The 19,928-nt window shown below is 35.8% G+C and overlaps 2 protein-coding genes across 3 annotated transcripts in view; both read right to left on the reverse strand.

The window, feature by feature from the left end:
- Positions 1-10,014, reverse strand: part of LOC113108401 (voltage-dependent L-type calcium channel subunit beta-4) — a 28,948-nt gene extending 18,934 nt beyond the window's left edge. Inside the window, exons 1-2 of one of the 2 annotated variants that reach the window (XM_026271521.1) lie at positions 9,670-10,014; positions 8,282-8,365 (exon numbers count right to left, since the gene is read on the reverse strand). In XM_026271521.1, coding sequence (XP_026127306.1) covers positions 8,282-8,365; positions 9,670-9,732 — 147 coding nt within the window. In that variant the 5' untranslated portion in view covers positions 9,733-10,014. Of the gene's footprint in view, positions 1-2,808; positions 3,360-8,281; positions 8,366-9,669 lie in introns of those variants that run through there. The other variant, XM_026271522.1, reaches the window with a different exon arrangement.
- A 390-nt stretch (positions 10,015-10,404) lies between these two features.
- LOC113108402 (signal transducing adapter molecule 2-like) lies at positions 10,405-19,906 on the reverse strand. Its single transcript, XM_026271523.1, has 14 exons — positions 19,739-19,906; positions 18,415-18,499; positions 18,119-18,194; positions 17,135-17,230; positions 16,858-17,004; positions 14,573-14,642; positions 14,196-14,388; positions 13,990-14,084; positions 13,810-13,892; positions 13,598-13,685; positions 12,976-13,030; positions 12,727-12,883; positions 12,472-12,614; positions 10,405-11,952 (listed from the first exon to the last, which is right to left on the reverse strand). Exons 1-14 carry the CDS (start codon positions 19,776-19,778, stop codon positions 11,751-11,753), a joined length of 1,530 nt encoding a protein of 509 aa, XP_026127308.1. The 5' UTR covers positions 19,779-19,906; the 3' UTR covers positions 10,405-11,750.
- Between the last annotated feature and the right edge of the window lie 22 nt (positions 19,907-19,928).

Genomic DNA, 19,928 nt, shown 5'->3' on the forward strand with positions numbered 1-19,928 from the left:
TAAAAGTCGTACAGGTTTAGAACAACATGAGGTTTGGGGTGAACAATTGCTTTAACTGCTGTAATTCTTTCCAATTTAGTTAACAAATCACTGAAAGAAAAAAACATAGTTTAAAATAAGTCACTATCATTTTTTTCCCCAAAACATTTACTTTAAAACTATACTGAAACCAGTCACTGCCACTTTAAATGCAGTATGATATCATGTTTAAACTGGTAGTTTGAAACTTATGCAGTGCTTTTATTAGAAAGCAATTCCAAATATAACAGTGCAGATCTTGTTTCACAATTACACTGACAATCTGGAACACGATTAGTGTCATAAATATAAAATAAACAGGATACACGATACAATTACACGCAGAGAATAGTACCCGCTTGAACCCTCCATTATACCTTTAATATTCACAAGCCGTAAGGGAAGAGGAGAAAAGAGAGGCAGACACAATTAGACCACAAGGCTATATTAAGATCATCAGAGGCCACCAGATCTGAGCTACTTTGTCATTATTTCATTCTTACGACATAATTTCCATTATATTTCTGCACCATATAATTTCAGAGAAAATACTTGCTGCAGGGTTTTAAATGGTCCTCCACATAAATTAAACAGCCTCACAGCATTTCACAGTGAAAGTGAAAGTGAAAGTGAAGTGACATTCAGCCAAGTATGGTGACCCATACTCAGAATTTGTGCTCTGCATTTAACCCATCCGAAATGCACACACACAGAGCAGTGAACACACACACACACACTGTGAGCACACACCCGGAGCAGTGGGCAGCCATTTATGCTGCGGCGCCCGGGGAGCAGTTGGGGGTTCGATGCCTTGCTCAAGGGCACCTAAGTCGTGGTATTGAAGGTGGAGAGAGAACTGTACATGCACTCCCCCCACCCACAATTCCGTCCGGCCCGAGACTAGAACCCACAACCCTTCGATTGGGAGTCCAACCCTCTAACCATTAGGCCACGACTTCCCCATGCAATGTGATCTGAGCTGACAGGAGGAGGAATCAATCCTGGCCACCAAAGTCTCTCTCTTCACAGTAGAGAACAGATACTTTGCTAGACAGACAGACAGACAGACAGACAGACAGACAGACAGACAGATAGATAGATAGATAGATAGATAGATAGATAGTGAAAACCTGCTGCATAATTGAAAGAGCTAAAATTGGTAATTTACACAGGCAAGATGGGCTTTTAATAAAAACTAACTCGTGAAGTTGTCCTTTAACGACGCTAGAGTGCTTTATTACGGTAGTTAGGTGAACGGAGACAAATCATGATGATTTCCTTCCAAGAGCCATTGATCAATGACAGCCCAACAGAATGTATTTGGTATTTAGGTTGTAAATGGGATGATATGTTAACATAGATGGTATGTGACAAATTCTGATTTTCTGATCACTTGTTTTGTGAGGCTGTTAACAGTCAGTGACTTGTTTAAAGTGACACACCTACAGTAAACAGTAAATGCACAACATATTCATCAAAAAAAAAAAAAAAAATCATAATTAAAGTCTCCCAAAATGAGACATAATGAATATATTTGAAATAAATAATTTAACCTTAGTGTTCACCAAAAATACCTCATACATATGAATTATTAATATAATGTTTTGTTTCTCACCAAGGCTAAAGGAAACATTGAATTATGACAAATGTCATATTGATGAAAAACAAACAAACAAATGTATGCAAATAAAACAATTACAATTTATTATCAAGGTTTATCCAAAAGAAAAAAAAAAACTTACTTTTCTTAAACCTTCTTAGGTCTAACTAATAAACACCAACATACTGTATAGAAAAATCAAATGAACCCTTCATTCAGACCAACTATTTCTTCCTATATTATGAAAAGTGCAAAAGTGGGAGAAAATTTGTTTTTCCTGTTCATGTTCTTCCAAAAACTCAGTGGAAGTCACTGTGTTTCAATGTCATTTGATTCCCTGCAATCTTCAAAATATCATCTCTTGTGTTCGGCAAAAGACAGAAATTCAAATGGGTTTGGAACATAAAATATATTTTGAGATTTGTCTCAGTGAAATTAAATGGGTTCCAGTGTTGTTTGGTTCTCAGCATTCTTCAAAATATTTTTGTGTTAAACAAAGCCATACAGCCAAAAATTGATAAGATCATATCAATATGTTTTGCAGCTCTGACTTTTGCCAACGGTAACACTGAGTGGAATGTAAATAGTTTGGGATTCGTGTTAAAAAACAAGGCTGCACAAGTGTTGAAAGTTTGGTACTGGCTGAATTAGGAGACTGGCCTTGGCGTGACTATAACCAATACAGACATCGATGCTGAACATTCTCACTACTTCCATCGAACTCATTTATATCTGATCAAATGATGCTAATTCAATGAGCCCTCCATTACAAGCAAAAATAAAGTGGCACTTTAAGCAAGCATTCCTTTTGAGAGTAGCTGAGGCCACACCGAAAATCCAACAAAAACAACAATGCATGCAAGGAACTAAACCAGTAAACAGTGTGGCATTATTAACAACAGCACAATGATACGGAATAACAGGCTACCAAAACAGCTGACTGATGCTCTCCCTCGACTGCTTCTTCCACGATGCATCTGAAAGGCAGAGCGAGGTTGGGAGAAAGAGTGGAGGTGACAGTGAAACAAAACCTACACACATGTACACACACATACATACGGATCCTCTCCCCTCCCCCAAAACACTGGGACCATTAGCACCATCCACAAGCTGAATTCCTCCAGCCATCCTCAGAGCATCTGTGTGAGCATGCATTCATTGAAAAGAGCTTTACATAGACCCTTACTCACCGCCTCTGAGTCTTCAAATCCATGCAGGTACAAGTTGTCGTACATGGAGGTCTGATATTCCCACTGGATCACCTTAACGATCAAATGCAAATGTGGGATAAGGAAGCTCCAGCAAGAATACGTCTAATAGTGCTCTCTTACAATCCCCTTGCCCACAATAAGATCACTGAAGGAGGAATATCAAGCAGACGGCAATCACCCCTTTCGCTCCTGAAGCCAGCGTATTGTATTAATGAGGATGAAGCGCGATCGATCGCATCATAGAGAAGTTTGCCTCTCCCCAGAGGCTGCAGAGACCTGGCATTTTATCAAGCTTCCACAAACAGAGCACAAAAACAGAGCCTTCCTCAATCAGAAGCTGATGACAGAGCAGCGAGGCCATCTTCTGATTGGCTGAGAGGAGCTCCAGTAAGAAAGGACAAGTGCTCTCTTCTGTTAAAGGAGGAGGAGAAGGGGTCTGCAGGGTGCTGACAGCATTCCACTCCTTGACCACTGGGTTTTCTGCAATCTTTTCCTCACCGTTTCTATTTTTGACCATCTGGGATCTCACCTCTTTTTTCTTCATCTCTTTCTTTCATCGATGTTCACATATACTCCACTATTCCTTTCACAATTCATGCATTAGTTCACATGCACAGTGAAAATTAGCCACTTGCAAAAATAAACTGGCAACAGCTTGAATGGCTTTTAAAAAATAAAAAATAAAATAAAATAAAATTCACTTTACTAAATGTAAAAAAGATTTAATTAATATACTAGAGTGATTTTTTTTAAAGAAAAAGCAAAAAATCTATTATGAATTATATTGTTAATATATTATTATTATTATTATTACTCAATATTATAGTAAAATTAAAAAACTCAAAAGGTAGAGCATGACACTAACAACGCCAGTTAAATGCAGTCTAAGTCACTTTAGATAAAGGCGTCTGCTCAGTACGTAAAAGTAAATTGATATTATTATTATTATGCGTTTCATCTGTATGAAAGTGCTTGCTATTTTAAACTACTGACAACATTTGTGACAAAACCATACCTGAAAATGCCAAATGCAAACCTTCACAACTGGTATATGAAACACAACAAGTGTAAAAATCAACTAACTGATCATTTTGAGCTGAAGAACAAACGCATCCTGACAACATAACACAATAAATATTATGCCCAACTCAAAGGTGCAAACAATTGCAACCATATTAATTATTCATATTCTAGAGCAAATGATAAATGGAGCTAAACCGCAAACCATTTTCTAATGTAGGCCTAAGGCCTATTTGAGTTAAAAAGCTAAATTGAGAAGCATTAATGCTGTATCTGAAATTTAAAATGAAAACAAACTACAATAATAAAGTGAATCTTTACAAAGCAGTAACATTTTTCAGTATGATTTACTTCTGAGAAATGCAGAAGTAAAAAGATCTAAACAATTTATCAGTATAATGCAATTCAAATATATCAACTGTATATCACAATGCAATAACACACACAAAAAAAAATCAAACAACAAAAACCCATCTTTATTAATGTCCCAGGTCCCTAAATCTCTGTAACCACCAGTTTATGGCAGATATGAATAATGAAGAGAGCTTGACATGACAGTATTGAACTAGACTGTTCTTTACTGGGTGTATATCAATACCTCTGCTTTGTGTAATTACATTCCCATGAATGTGGAGAAGCTATAACACATCAACCCCATCTTGGGGTCAATAATAAGAGCATATAAATCGCAGCTATAACCAGATAAATCAAATGTACAGCTCTTTCCCCCCTCTAAACCTGAATCTTTGCATCAAATATAACTGTTCAAAATTCATTCATCATTGCTCCAATAAAATACATGATGTCCTTGGACAACCAAAATAAAATTAGCCAATATGAGACATATTTCCATTATATTATATGTATCATTAAACTATTTTTTAAGGTTCATATTTCCCTTGATTTCACTCTAGCTACTGAAATAATAAGAAATAATTAGGTCTTTTCAAGTAATTACATGGAAATGAACTGACAGTGTTGCTGTTAATTAACCACTGATCTCTCGAGGATAAAACTCGGGCACACATCGCCCCCTGTAGCTCACAGGGCACATCTACATGCCTGCTTTCTACTGGAACAAATTATTCTCACTTAAAAATCTACTAACCTACTCTTAGACAAATAAACTCATGAAGAGTCCACAGACATCAAACGAGGACAAGAGCAATCAATAGAATACGATTCTGTTTCAACTGGATCCACCGAGAAGCACATGATGAGAGAATAATGCTAAATGTAATCTATTATTAAAAATAAATATATGTTGAGAGAATGAATACTGTTCACGATATGAAATATTTAAATCTACCAATAAAAAAATCGTACTATTATAGATTATGTTTCGTAAAATGTACAAGCATACTTAAATTATTTAACATTGCAGACTTATTAGTTAAAATCCTTCAGATCACTACTGATATTTTCACATTTAATTAACAAACACCTTTGAATTACTTTGGATCAGCTAGAGCGAAGTATCAGGAGTATCATTCATGTAACTAAATAAAGTGCATCTTAATCTCCTAACCCTGTAATAATTTTTGTTTCCTTTTAATAATTAACTCTCATTTAATGGCTGTAATAATTCTACAAACAACCCACTTCCTTTCTTTTGTGATTGTTTATTATGTGTCTTGTTTCCTGATTCCAGTATTTCATTTAGTGAGGAAAATCTCTCAAATCTGATATGTCAACATCTGATCGTCAAATCAACAGTCATGCTAATCTTGCCAGGTGCCCTTGAGCTTTTTTGGGGCCTATGGTCAATAACACAGCAGGGAAGCAAAGAAATAAATGAATTACTAAAGAGTTTAGCCACGTGACCTACACCAGTGAGATTAATAATTAATACAAGCTCCTAATGATCAGGAATTTTAAATGCGTTATTATGGATAACTATAAAAACAGCAACAACTTCCAACAGCTTGGGTTCATAAATCATTTCAAGTCTCTCTACATCAAAACAGGATTGTTTCAGCCATAAATTCATGGCCAGTTCAATTAAGTTTTTATATACATGACCATCTGCAGTCTCGTCTTTAACCTTGATCCCAGCAGGTTTTTACCACCTCTGGATTTGCTCGCCTCATTTGAGCAGATCTCTAAGACACATACAGGTTTAGAAGCAAGACGTTTTCTCTCAGCGACACCTTATGCTCTGTAATAATCTTGCACATTCATCTGGAAATGCATAGATTCATTTTCCAGAGGATATAGGAGTATGCATTAACTCAAACTAATAAAAATAGTCTACCATCTAAATCCGAGGTTCTTATAAATGATTGGGAGGCTTAGGGAAGAATTTAACTGGGACCTAGTTATTATAATCACATCTAAAAATATATACACATGCAAACTTTAATATGTAGGGTGTCCTCAGTGAAGGGTCTTGGCTGTGAAACCACCTCTATGGCCAGAAATAGAGTGTCCTGGAAGTCAGTCAAAAAGCTGAATTCCCAAGGATCTTTTGGGACCTAGATTCTAGAATCATTTGCAGATAGGCAGAAGCATGAGACTAATGAATATACCAGTATACCAATAAAAATAAATGTAACAAAGCAATACGTATATTTTATGGTCAAATATTGTAAAAGTCCTAAAATGCATATCAGTTTCCACTTAATAAAGTAATAATTCATCTGGAAAGAGGCATTAGTACGGACATGGCATGCAAGAAAAAATAAATAAAATGAGCGCACAATTTAGCCTTTTATTTTTTCCTGCATGTCATGTGCGGGGCTCCGTACATTAGCCATGAAAACCTTTATATTTATTTAGATTTTTTTTGTATTTGGTTTTTCTTAATAACATTACAAATCTAAAATAAACACATCACATTGTGCTTGTAACATCACTGTTTTTACAGTGAAATTTAAAAATGGATTTCAGTAAATGCAGTTTGGTTAGGAAAGAAGGCTTTTCCCTGTCCACATTCTGATTTAATACACACAGCTTTTGCCTTACAGCTGCACAAACTCTGTAGGGAAAACTGTATAGTCCTCAAACGTGTGAACAAGGGTAGATTCAGGGACAGCTAGAAAATGCCACATTGCAGGCATCAAGGTCATTGTTTTCCTCTGGGATACTTTCTTCTTCTCTGCAAACTCATATATCTAGATGCATCTGACGACAAGCATTACATCATATTTCCATTGGGAAATTTCATATTGCATGTGCTGAAAGAAATGTGCTCTCTCTCTCTCTCCATCTCTCTCTCTCTCTATATATATATATATATATATATATATATATCTATATCTATATATATATTTTTTTTTGAGATGTTATGAAGATCCATGCCACCTCTATTCAGCTAAATGTCAAACAAGTTCAGTTGGAAAGCTAGCCATGAGCAATTCACATTCATCTGATGACAGCAAGGATTCGTCTGTTGCTTGGAAACCAAATGACCTGTTAAAAAAACTGCACAAGAGTATAATTCTTTGAAAATCACACAGATTATATATATATATATATATATATATATATATATATATATATATATATATATATATATATAGAGAGAGAGAGAGAGAGAGAGAGAGAGAGAGAGAGAACTGTACAACTTGTGCAACGTATATTTCCAAAGTATTGTAGCATATTATACTAGATTGTTTAGTTTGTTTCTTCCATGACAACAGCAAATTGTGACTTTTTTTCTCACAATTCTGACTTTTGTCCTTGCAAAAAACTCCCAATTCTGAGAAGACCAAATTATGTGAATTAAACTTGCATTTGTGTGAGAAAAAAAAGTCAAAATTGTGAGATAAAAACTCAATTACAGAATCTGAAACTTGGGAATGGTAAATCAAAAAGTAAGAAGTCTGATTTTATATCTTGTGATTTCGATTGATTTTTTTAAAAACATTTTTATTTGTATGCTTACAGAGAAAAAGTCCACATTTTGAGATACAAAGTCGGAATTACCTAACAAAAAAAAAAAAAGTATTCAGTGGCTGCTATAGTGTTCCATAGCATAGAATTCATCTATAGTACTACATATAATCTGATTCAAAATATGACAGATTTTGAACATATGAGTTATTATGCAAAAATTCCAATGAGCCATTTACACTGAGTAACAACCCTCCAAGTGGGAGCACGTTGTCATCATTGGCAGATTTGAAAGAAATATGTGTATAATGGAAAATGCGAACTCGCTGGCTTCTATAAAAAGTATTACGTAACCCAGTTTTGCACATTAGGCACATGGAAAATGGATATTTAATTATCCACTGAGAATATTAGTCACTGTTCAAAACTCTTCAAAATGTCCTACGCAGAGTGAGCTACCCTTAAAACGAAGTGTCAAACAAAAGAGTTCAGTTCATTGCAAAACAAAAGCAAGTGTGAGCGTGCTTCAGAAGAGTCATGTCACAAACCATTAAAATGGAGACATTATACTTCCATAATCTACATCGTCCTCTCTCACCTGGCGGAGGATGAAGCTGGTCGATGTCGTACTGCCGTCGGATCTCTTAAGTCGACTGCGCCGTGAGTAGGTGCCTCTGTTCACCTGCGGCAAAAGAACAAGCTATTAATCTATTCCTCTTCTGCCGGCAGAACAGGGACACATTCATACAAACACTTATCCTACACAGAGGGGTCTCAATGGGGTCTGTTAGCTATAGAACTTACTCTCAGAGTCAAATGAACCGGCAAAAGCATTTCAAGGAGGATTAATCACTTGCATTAATCATCGCTGTTTTGTACGTCAGTATGAAACCTACAGCTAAATACAGAAAACATAAGGATCTTTGACTTATCCTGGGTGTTATGTGACTAAAAGCTTGAAAGACAAGGAGGGTCTATTGAGATAGATGTCAAAGCGCATCACCACAAGGAAGCTGAACTCTGCAGAGCCACATAGACATCAATGCAATGTGTTGAGCAGGCGAAACTGCCCTTCAGTATGGCTGGCCGCAATGCAGTCCTACATCAAACCACTTCTGAGTAGATCATGGGGTTAAAATATATAGCGGTTTGAGCTGAACGGATGTTTCCAGTTTATTGTGCAAGAAACATAAATGTTATGTCCATCTGCTGCTCTGATGCTTACAAACTGGGTCAGGTCATGCGTTCTTTACAGGGAAATCAATGAGAACATGAATTATTTAGCAGCCTAATCAAAGACCAATACATCAAACTGACATCCCATACTTTTTACCACATTCGGGATTTGGTTTTAATGGTCCTTTTAATTGTATAATCAGCCTGAGTAGAGTAAAGGGAGCATTTACCCCAAAAACTAAATTTTCTCAACATTTACCCAACAATATGAATTTCTTGTTAAAGTAGAACATAAAAGAAGGCGACAGAATGACAGAAAATACAATAAAAGTGAATGGCGACTGAGGCTGTCAGTCCCTAACATCTTTTTACAGAAAAAAAAAAAGAAAAGAATAGTATTTTGAGTTTGGAACATCAAGTTATTTTCAACTGTACTGTCCTTTTAAGCTATTATTCCACATAATATAGAAGATATATACTATACAATATATACACAAACACACACACACCACATGCAACTTGTATAAAGTACCAGTATCAAAGATAATGTTTTTAAATGCAGTATTACATCATATTAGATCATATGGCAAGTTTTAATAATATAAATTATAAATGTTCAAATATTAAAATTAGTAATTTCCTGTGAGTAAAAACAATTTAAGTGGGGGCATGGTGTCATTGTTAGCAGACTAGAAAGAATTATGTGTATTATGAATAAATTTAAAGTCGTTGGATCCTATAAAGACGAACAGAACTATGCGCGCTTGGTGCAGATGCCCATCGCATCATCACCTTCTCCCGCGTCCTTACCTGAAAAATCGGCTTCTGAACCCCGTCGCTTATCCCGTGTCGGGTGTAGATGTGACGGGACATTTCTGCGAGTTCATCGGTCCACGGAGGTGGCTGCCTTTCGGTCCCGGTCCACTGGCTCGGCGGAGGAGGATAGTGAAGTGTTGGCTCCAGTTTCGCGGCGGTGTCCGCGTTCCGAGGACGAGGCTTGTGCGCGCGGAGCTGAGCTGTCGGTGATTGATGCAGTGTGTGCAGCTGTAGTGGAGATCGGTCACCACTAGAGCAGCATCACGAGCAGCGGCGTATCTTACTGTTGACAGAGGTCATCAGATATCATGCAGATATTAATCAGTGTTGTTGGCAGGACCCCCACCCCAACCAAAAAAATAAATAAATAAAAATAATTAGAAGAAAATATTTAGCTTTCAAACTACGTCATGCTAAATCTGTTACTTTATTTTTAATAGACATGAAATATTACAAATAGTTAACTGCAGTTTGATAGATGTACATTATTTATATATAAATAAATAAAAAATATAATAAATAAATAAATAAACACCGAAAGGGGTACAAAAAAAAATAGTAATTAGTAGCATATCATATGTGCAAGAAGATTTTAACTAAACATGACCAGATATGATGCACACATTCTGTCAAATAAATCTGAATAATTAACATTCAGCAACTCCAAATCAACTAAGAATACATAAGTTAGCGAGAACGCTGGTAAAGTATCCACAACAGAAAAGCACATTTTGAAACACAGGTAGTTTTTATTTTCTAAAGACTATAAGAGTTCACTTTGTTACAAAAGGAATTTGAAAAAGGAGCAGGCAGGATACAAAGAAATCTAGATGTTACAAAACATTGAGTACAATACAGATTTCCCTCTAAATCTCTTAAAACATTCAGGTTTACAAATATACAGCAGCTTTTGAAATAAAGTCTTTTGAATTGGTTTCTATGTTCATTACGTCTCCTGAAAGAACAAGGCATCTGGTGGTAAATAAATCTTTATAAAGTTAAGGTGCAATACAGACAAAGCCAGATATTTAACATCTAATATACAACTTTTTTTTCCTTTTTTTCGAGCAGTTTATGAAAAACAATGTTTACGACATGAATCAAATTTTAACTAGATTGAAACCTGTCTATATGTTAAAGGAATCATACATATCCCAATTTCAGTTAAGAAGAAATGGGTGGATATATCAGAAAAGCACATTTCTTCACATACATAAGAAGCATAAAACGACAATTAATTCATAATTTCGAGGAGTCATAGACCAGATGAAAATTACACTGTTTGCAATTTTACATGCATTAAATTAAGTCGAACAACAGCAAACACCCACAATGCAAACACAAGCAGTACTTGCATATTATAAATATCATTATACAGTGAAACATATGGATTGACCATAAAGGGATTGCATTTGTGAACACTGTCAGTTCTAAAGCACAGTGTGCAAAGGAATTTATGAATATTACATGTAGCCTGTAGTAAACTGTGTGTGTCCCAACTAAATCAGTCCCATAATTTTGGAATCACTAACAGCAGAATGAACCGAAAACTGCCATTTTGATTGTAGGAGTTTATAGAAGTACTCTGAGTATTGGCACATAAATGCATCCCAGATTTGGAGATCAATGTATAATCTTCTTCATACAATCAAACCCACATTTACTTTGAAAAGCAAGAAATTTAGGGTCAGTTAACCCAGAAATAAATGAAAATGCTAACAATTAATCGTAAGAATCGTCTCTTCAAATGAGGAAAAGTATGCATGTATGTGCATTTTACCATTTGATCTTTAATTCTCAATAAGCCAAAAGATATGCTGGTGATTAATCACAAGACGACAAAAAATTATGTTTATGGTTAGTGTGACTCATTCCATCAATTCTGTACACCTGCCCTAGACTGCTTCATGGGTTAGTAAGTGGGAGAGAATGAAGTGCTTGCTTCCTTTCAAGTGGATTACATCTTTGTGCTGTGAAGACCCCCTGACATCGATAGAGACGTGAGAGAAAAATACTCTCAACCCCATATCACCATTTGGAATTTGCACTGAATAATAATGGCTGTGGAGTCAGCCTTACAGAAGGGGTTGCTGGTAGAAGGCTGCTTGTTGCTGCTGAGGTGCAGGTTGGGCTGGAGCGGACATCGGATAGGAGGTTGGAGGCAGACCAGGATTACCGTTCTGATAGGCAGACATGTCCATGGCCATGCTCATCTGTGGGGGGTAAGGGGCTGGGGCTCCAGGAGCATGGTTTACATATGCTGCATTCATGGGGCCACTGCAGGAAATAAGATATTTGTTGAAATTTAAAGCTAGTTTTCCCAACACCACTATCAGAATGATACATTTTAAACAAAGCTATCCAAAAAAAGCCTGTGCTGACAGGTACACTGCCCAGCATCATGTGCTGATTCCAAAAATAGTGTCTGTTTTGCCCTAGCTCGTCGCACTTTCTGAAAAAATATGATGCAAATTTTGTCTCAGTTTTGCTTATACCAACATTTATAAAGAGAAGAAGGCTTGTATTATCTTCAAATAGGTTATTTGTACAATTCTCATCTGAAGACATAATTTTATGCCCATTCCTGATTTCAAGGTTAGAACAAGCAAACATGACCTCTAATTCCAGTATATCTAGTGACATTTTCTGAAGCAAAACGCTCTGTTTGTAGGAAACAAATCCATCAAGACATTTTGAACTTCAAAAAATTAGTTTCTCCAGAGAATGTTTTTTTGCATATACAGGAATGAAAGACAAGGCCAAAGTTGCTTCAGAATTTGAGGTAGACTAGATTACCTGATGTAAGGAGGTTGTGCTGGCTGGCTGGTGGGCACTGAATTGACTGAAGGAGGAAGGGAACAGAGAGGTCCAGCTTGGTCCGTAAGACTATATCCCTGTGGAACACCAGAGGACATGTAGGCTCCAGACGGCTGATAACCCTGAAAGAGATAAGAAATAATAAATAAAGAACTCAGAATAATAAAAAACTGAATTGTTTGTGTCACAAATATGAATTGGCACGAATTTTATATTTTAAATGGCAAAGCAAACCTGCATAGAGAGGTGAGTAGGGGCTCCAGGGTAAGTGCCTTGGAGATTCTGCATTTTGGAGTATGCGTTGTAAAGAGGAGCCTCGTTGATTAGCTGGTTATACAGTTCCAGAGCCTCCAGCACCTTCACATTCAGCTCGGACAACTCTGAGTGTTTCCTGCACGAATGAGAGAAAGAGAAGTTTTTCCTCATGCAAAAGACTGAAAAAACAGCCGAGCTATTCTGGGGTAAGTTGTGATTTCAACAAACCTGTCAATTTCTTGTAGTTTCTCATCAATCATCGGGTTCATCTTTTCACAAGCATCTAAAAGAACAGAACAAAAAATTAACGTTCTGGAATTACTCCGTGTGCAATGTAACATTTGACTGTAGAATTGTGTAACTATGATAAAAGACACTGATGATGCATTATTATCATCGCAAATCTTTCAAAGTTTTTATATTTTCACTAAATTACATTTATAATACTATAGTTTGCATTTCATTACCTTGGCAGTAAAAGCAATTTATGCCGCTGCGTAGGGGTTTCAAGAAATTTGACATTCTCCTTTCTGGGCAATGTAATCAATCTCTTAATATGTCTTCCTCTTTTGGGAAATCACAGAAATACTATTGTGTGTGTTTTTTTTTTTTTTGCTTTTGAAGCAAATCGGAATATTTCACTACTATAGAAGTTTACCCAACTATTACAAATTCTGTTTCTAAGAAACCTGGAAACATGTTAAGAGTCCGTAAAAAACAATATTCTGGAGAGCCATGTAAAGACATGACCTAAAATTCCTTATAATGTTATATTTTGTTTTTATGCCACATCCCTACACATAAATGTTATCAACGTTAAACAAGAGCTCAAGAAGGGTCTTCCTCGTGCCTTCTAATGTGACCAGCTCCGGGCCGTCAGGTGAGGCATCGGCAGGGTCTGTGTTCTGGAGCAGGTAGAGAGTTTTGTCCATTTTCTCCTGTAGGGAACAGAGTCAATGATTAACACAAGGCAAGAGAACTTCACCAAGAGCCTGTTTATCATATCAGTTACACTTCTCTAGATAAGTGGAGACGTGTGGCCGAAGATCATCTGGCACTCACCTCATCTATATACACAGGCTCAGGCTCAGTATTGACTTCAACGATGGGTTCCTCTGGGGCTACAGTCGTCTCTACATACATCACTATAGGAAAGAGAATTCAGGAGATATGCATGTGTAATATATATAAAAAAAAAAACATTATTCTTGTACAAAACAACTATTCTATAAAGTGTATTACCAGGGTCTGGTTCAGCATTCAGGTTGGTTGTGACAAAGTTTGATGGAAAGAGGCCTACTCCTCGATGATTCTCTCCTTTCCACCAGTTTGGATCACTGTTGGATAACAGCGACATTACTTCTCAATGGACAATGGGTAATGAGTAATGGAAAATTTAAAGACAGCATTAACGCTTATCAAACAACGTCCTTGAATGAACAGTTTACCTGTCATCAAGGATAATCACAAGCTCTCCAGTCTTAAAAGTGAGCTCATTGTCTTCAGCAGCTTCAAAATCATAGAGGGCACGCACTTTACGGGACTCTTTCCCTCCGTTGGTGTTGTAGGGTGGATCAGCTATCATGGTAAGGGGTCGTGTCTCTGCCTGTTGTTTCTGTTCCTGTAGGGACAGCTCAATGGCTGCATTGGGTAAAATACATACACTCATTATCTAGGTGCAGAGGACTGTAGCTGGATTTAAAAAAAAAAAATTTATGCTTCGGCACTTGGCAGGGGCCCAAAAACATTAGTCGGACAAGACTACATAAAAGATAATAACAGAAAAATGATATGAAAGTACATTAGCATGATGAGTCTCTCTCACCTTTGGCCAGATCATCATCATCAGCCGCTCTGCTGGTGGCAGGAGTACTGTTGGGCTTTGTGCTGGAGCTCTGCGAGTAAAGATCACATTACTACTGATTTGCAAAAAAGACATATACTGTGTGTGTGTGTGTGTGTGTGTATGTGTGTGTGTGTATATATTTATACACACTACATCAAAAGTTTGGGATCTGCAAGATTTTAAATGTTTCTTCTGTCTCTTCTGCTCATCAAAGCTGCATTTATTTGCTCAAAAAATACAGAAACTACAGTAATATTGTGAAATATTATTGCAATTTAAAATACTGTTTTTCTTGGTTAATATATTTTAAAATATAATTTATTCCTGTGATCAAAGCTGAGTTTTCAGCATCATTACTCCAGTCTTCAGTGTCATATGATCCTTCAGAAATCATTCTAATTTGCTGATTTATTATCAATGTTGAAAACAGTTGTGCTGCTTAATATTCTTTGGGAAAAAGATTTCTATTTTGAATAAATGCTGTTCTTTTTAACTCAAAGAATCCTAAATAAGTGCTGTTCTTTTAAACTTATTAACTAGTCAAAGAATACTGAAAAAAGTATTACAGGCTATAAAAAAAATATTAAGCAGCACAACTGTTTTCAACATGGATAATAAATCAGAATTTTAGAATGATTTCTGAAGGATCAAGTGACACTGAAGACTGGAGTAATGATGCTGAAAACTCAGTTTGCATTGTGCACAACAGTTGTCAATCATGTCAGTACGCAAATGCGCTAACAGAAGTTATTTACATAGACATTTTTTTATTTTGCGATCTGCGTACCACTTATCTGCACCCCTGGTTATATGAACACAGAACTATAATGCCATCTTTAGACTTACTAGAGCAAATACTCAAGGAAAATGAAACCGATACCAAGCACACCATTTACATAAGTAGGTTTTTGAGATAACATTTATATGACGACTTCTGAGTGACACCGAAAAGTCTTGTGACCTCTTTTATGTAGAGGGTGCTCTTTAACAGCTATGGAAATGTTTACATGGACTTGCCCTTCTGTCAAACAAAATGATCAAACAATAAATGAAGGAAATGGATTGCAAAGAAGAATAGTCATCTCGTGGGTCATGAGGGCAGTTTGACAAATATGTGAGAGGAAATTCCATTCCAAATTCCAAATTCCATTCCATTCTGTCTGCTTGATTCTCTTGTGTGAAGTACACACACATGCTTCAGCATTCCAGATGCACTCGGCTGATTTATACGCCTCTAACCTAGATAGCTGAAGTGTTAGCAGACACTTGTCTGTCATGTGAAAACAAGTGGTCAGGTTTAGTCACATGATTCATTTATGATCCATCTCTCAAAGAGAGGTGGCTGACTATTGGTTATTAACTATTGGTTATTAACTATGGGCATTTATGCTATACTTTTAATGTATCTTTAAAAACAAAATAGAGTATTTGAAAGATTGACCAAACAAAACAGTAAAAACAAAGAAAAATCACCCCATAATAAAATAATATTGCTTACACACTTCCATTCAAGAATTCTACAGATCAAGAGAGTTTTAGATTACTAACAGCAATATTGTTAAATATTACTACAGTTTAAAAGAACTGTTTCTATTTTGCTATATTTGAAAAAATTTTCCCAATGATGTCAAAAGCTGATAAGCTGGAGCCATTACTTCAGTTATCAGTCCCACATGATCCTTCAGAAATCTTTCTGATATCCTGATTTCTTGATAGGATTCTTTGATGAATAGAAAGTAAAAAAATAGACTTCAAATAGAAGTCTTTTGTTATTTTATAAATGTCATTTTTAATAAATGTCTTTGCAGAATAAAAGTATTAATTAATTTCCATACACACACACACACACACAGATATATAAACGTCAATGGTAGTGTACAGTTATTATATATTAATTCATAAATGAAACCCACTACAACATACATGGACTTACAAAAATATTTCTCTCTATTTTAAAATGCAAACATTTGACAACATCAGTCCCAGAAACTTTGAAAGAACATTGCATGACCTACACTGCAGACATGGCATGACAACAAGGTGACACCGATACATCTGTACTACCAGTACAGGACACACAAACAGAATAACTAATGAACTATACAGAATTAGGATCTAAAAAGTCGCTTTGAAAGTAAACCCAGCCAAATTACAGGGTCATATATCTAGGCCAAATACCAGCAGCTGCTGTCTGTTCATCAGCGTCTGTGTTAATGGACAGCTGACGTCATAACGTGAGATCCAACAGGATCGAGCTGGAATACCTGGGTGTTTGCGGTGGGAAAGGACACTCCGTCTTCTTTGAGGGACTTGATGGTGGCACTGATGAGACTCAGCTGTGGGTCTTTCTGGAAATATTCAGCCCACTCCACCATCAGGGCCTTGAGTTTCTCAGCGACCTTTGGGTGAACCTGAGGAGAAGAGAATGAGGGTGGTAGACATTTACCGATAGACAAGCAAGCTTATTATACTTTGAAACAAGGATTCGTCCTGTTATATGTAATTATCCTTTAATTTATGCAGTGAGCTAAAGTTCCTTACCTTGTTCAACACACCACGCACTTCACTGGCAAACTCTCGCGAGCAGATTTCTAGGTGAAAGATTTTTCCACTGTTTGAAACGCAGGCACCCAGCAACTAAACCCAGAAAATACAGCAATAGTTAAGAGACCGTTATTTGCAATTTATGCACAGGTAAATTCAAAATTGTATAGTCACTGAAGATATTTACATTACTTTTTAAAGTCTGGAAAACGTCATTTAAAAACTTCCTGATACTTCTAGGATTTCAATGACAATAAAAGCTATTTTCTACACAGGCAGTGATTGCACACTTGTTACATTTCTATAAAGGTTTATGCTTCAAATGTGCATAAATGAAACTTTATATAATAATAAAGATGATTAATAATAATAATAATAATAATAATTCTGACAAGTATATAACATAAGATAAAATGGAGACACAAAATAAAGATTCATACTAATGATATTAATAATTATTATGATTGTTATAGTTGTTATTGCAGACTTGTAACATTTCTGTAACTGTTATTACTTTTCATATGTGTCAATTAAATATTAATACTACTGCTAATAAATTGTATTAACATTATCATCATTATTGGGAAAATTATCTATATTATTATTATTATTACAACAAATTCAGTAACTCAAATAAAAATGAAGAGCACATCAACCCACTTTATTCTTTCGTAATATCTATGTAGTAAATTTTTGTAAAGACACAGCCAGATGACAAAGAATTAGAAGATATCTAAAAATAGACTGAGACATCTATGCAGGCTCAGAGTGGGAGCCTGTCACTTCCAGATGCTACAGAGTTTTTCAAGCTTTTACAGCTTTAGTTTCTTCTATACTAGTTTAGTCTGCAGTGACTATATGCAAGCCATACATAGGTTCATTGTCACCAAGAACAGAAACACTGTGACATCTCATACCGTTTATTAAACTATGGGTGCAACTTTGTTTGACTACAATGTGAACTGAAGATGAAGAGCTCACCGTTAATGCTTGCATGGCTACATGAGGGACCTTGTGGTTCACACGCTTCATGATTGACCTGAGACAATCCTTTGCACTATGAAAAAAAAAAAAAAAACGAGAGGCACGAAAATATTAAAATTAGGGAGAGAAACATCTTTTTTACATAAAAAAAAGACATACTGAACAAAAAATGTATCTATATAAGAAGAACAAAAATGCATAAAAGCAACATTAATGTTATTAATTGTTACTAAAATAAGCATTAATAACATTAGTTATTTGAATCTCGTTCGTATGCTTCTATTTGAGCTCACCCATTGGGAGTTGTCCCGACTCGGTCACAGATGTCCATAATGAGGCCCCAGTCCTCTGATGTGTTGGTTTCACTAGTTGCTTTCTCTGAATATGCAAATGAAGAAGCATTCAAAAAAGATACATTCAAATAAAACTCTCGAAGCAATTTTCTCTCATTATAGATCCAGATAATAACTTAACATTTTAAAATTGAGTCAAAGTTTACACCAGCACGTTCCAAACCTTCATCTACCAAAAAGGTCATAAACACATACTACTGAGTATAATAATACTAAAATAAGTGTGAATATTATCTGATTATCATCTTAGCTATTGAAGAACAAGTTTTTAATACATTTTAATTAAGCAAGAGGCTAAGATTCGCCCCGTTAAACAGACAAAGTAGCCTGTTTTGCCTGTTATTTTGCATATCCCGCTTGTCTGAACAGGCACATCAACCGTTTCTATGATAATACACTAGTGATTAGTTTACCCCTCCTTCAAGAATAAAACAACTTGGGCGCATCTGAATGACAAACATAATGAAGACAGGGAAAACTGCATTGCGACATCCAGCAAAGTACAACTTGAAGTAAAATCACAACAATAAAGTGTTTCAAACCCCTCCACTGAAGAGCATAAAGAGTCACATTAATCTCTCAGGACAAAACTATGAAAAGAAAAACACTGTTCTTACTATTGTGTGTTACTTTTGACATATGAACTCCTATTAATCTTTTCGTCATTCATGCTAACTGGAAATGGGTTAAATATATATACATTTATTTTTTAAATTGTGGATTAATTACTTTAATTTTTTTTTTTTAAAGCAGAACGTTGTGATTATATAATATTATATTCGCAAGGCTGTATACTAAATCATGTATGTACTTTTTATGTACTTTTTTTAAACAGGAAATATCTTCAAGTTAATAAACGTTACTTATTGTAATAATACACATTTGAGCTTTTTTTTTTTTTTTTTTTTTTTTATCTTTCAGCATGATAAACGTTGTACTTAATCCCCAAACGACTCAAAATAACTTTCTGACAGAGTATTTAAACTAAATACAAAAAATAAAAAATAAAATCAGTGTTCATCTGAAAAGTTACAGAGATTTAGAACACTATTTTAAGGATGGTTTCAGTTCTGCTAGTTACGTTTGACAGCTTTAATAGTTAAATCCCGATTTTTGAAACATTTGAGGGATCAGAGAAACAGAGGAAATAAACCAAACAAAAGGCAGAGCTCTTGAGGATCTGTCAGGGAGCAGCGGCCCTGTTAACGTTAACAGACTTGTCAATAACACCCCACTTCGACAAAAACAACACTGACAGACTCACCCACATCCTGATCGAACGGGTTTTGACCAAATAAAGGCATTTTGCGATCTTTTCCTAACTATTTAAGGTTAAATTCAAGCTTATTATCTACGTATACCGACGATTTGTGGTTCTCTCGTCCATTAAAACGCGTCCGCTTCCACCAGTTGCTCTTCCGTAAACTTAGCACATAAAAGCAATGCCTGTCAGA

This window comes from Carassius auratus, chromosome 9, assembly GCF_003368295.1.
Source record: "Carassius auratus strain Wakin chromosome 9, ASM336829v1, whole genome shotgun sequence".
NCBI classification, from domain to species: Eukaryota; Metazoa; Chordata; class Actinopteri; order Cypriniformes; family Cyprinidae; genus Carassius; species Carassius auratus.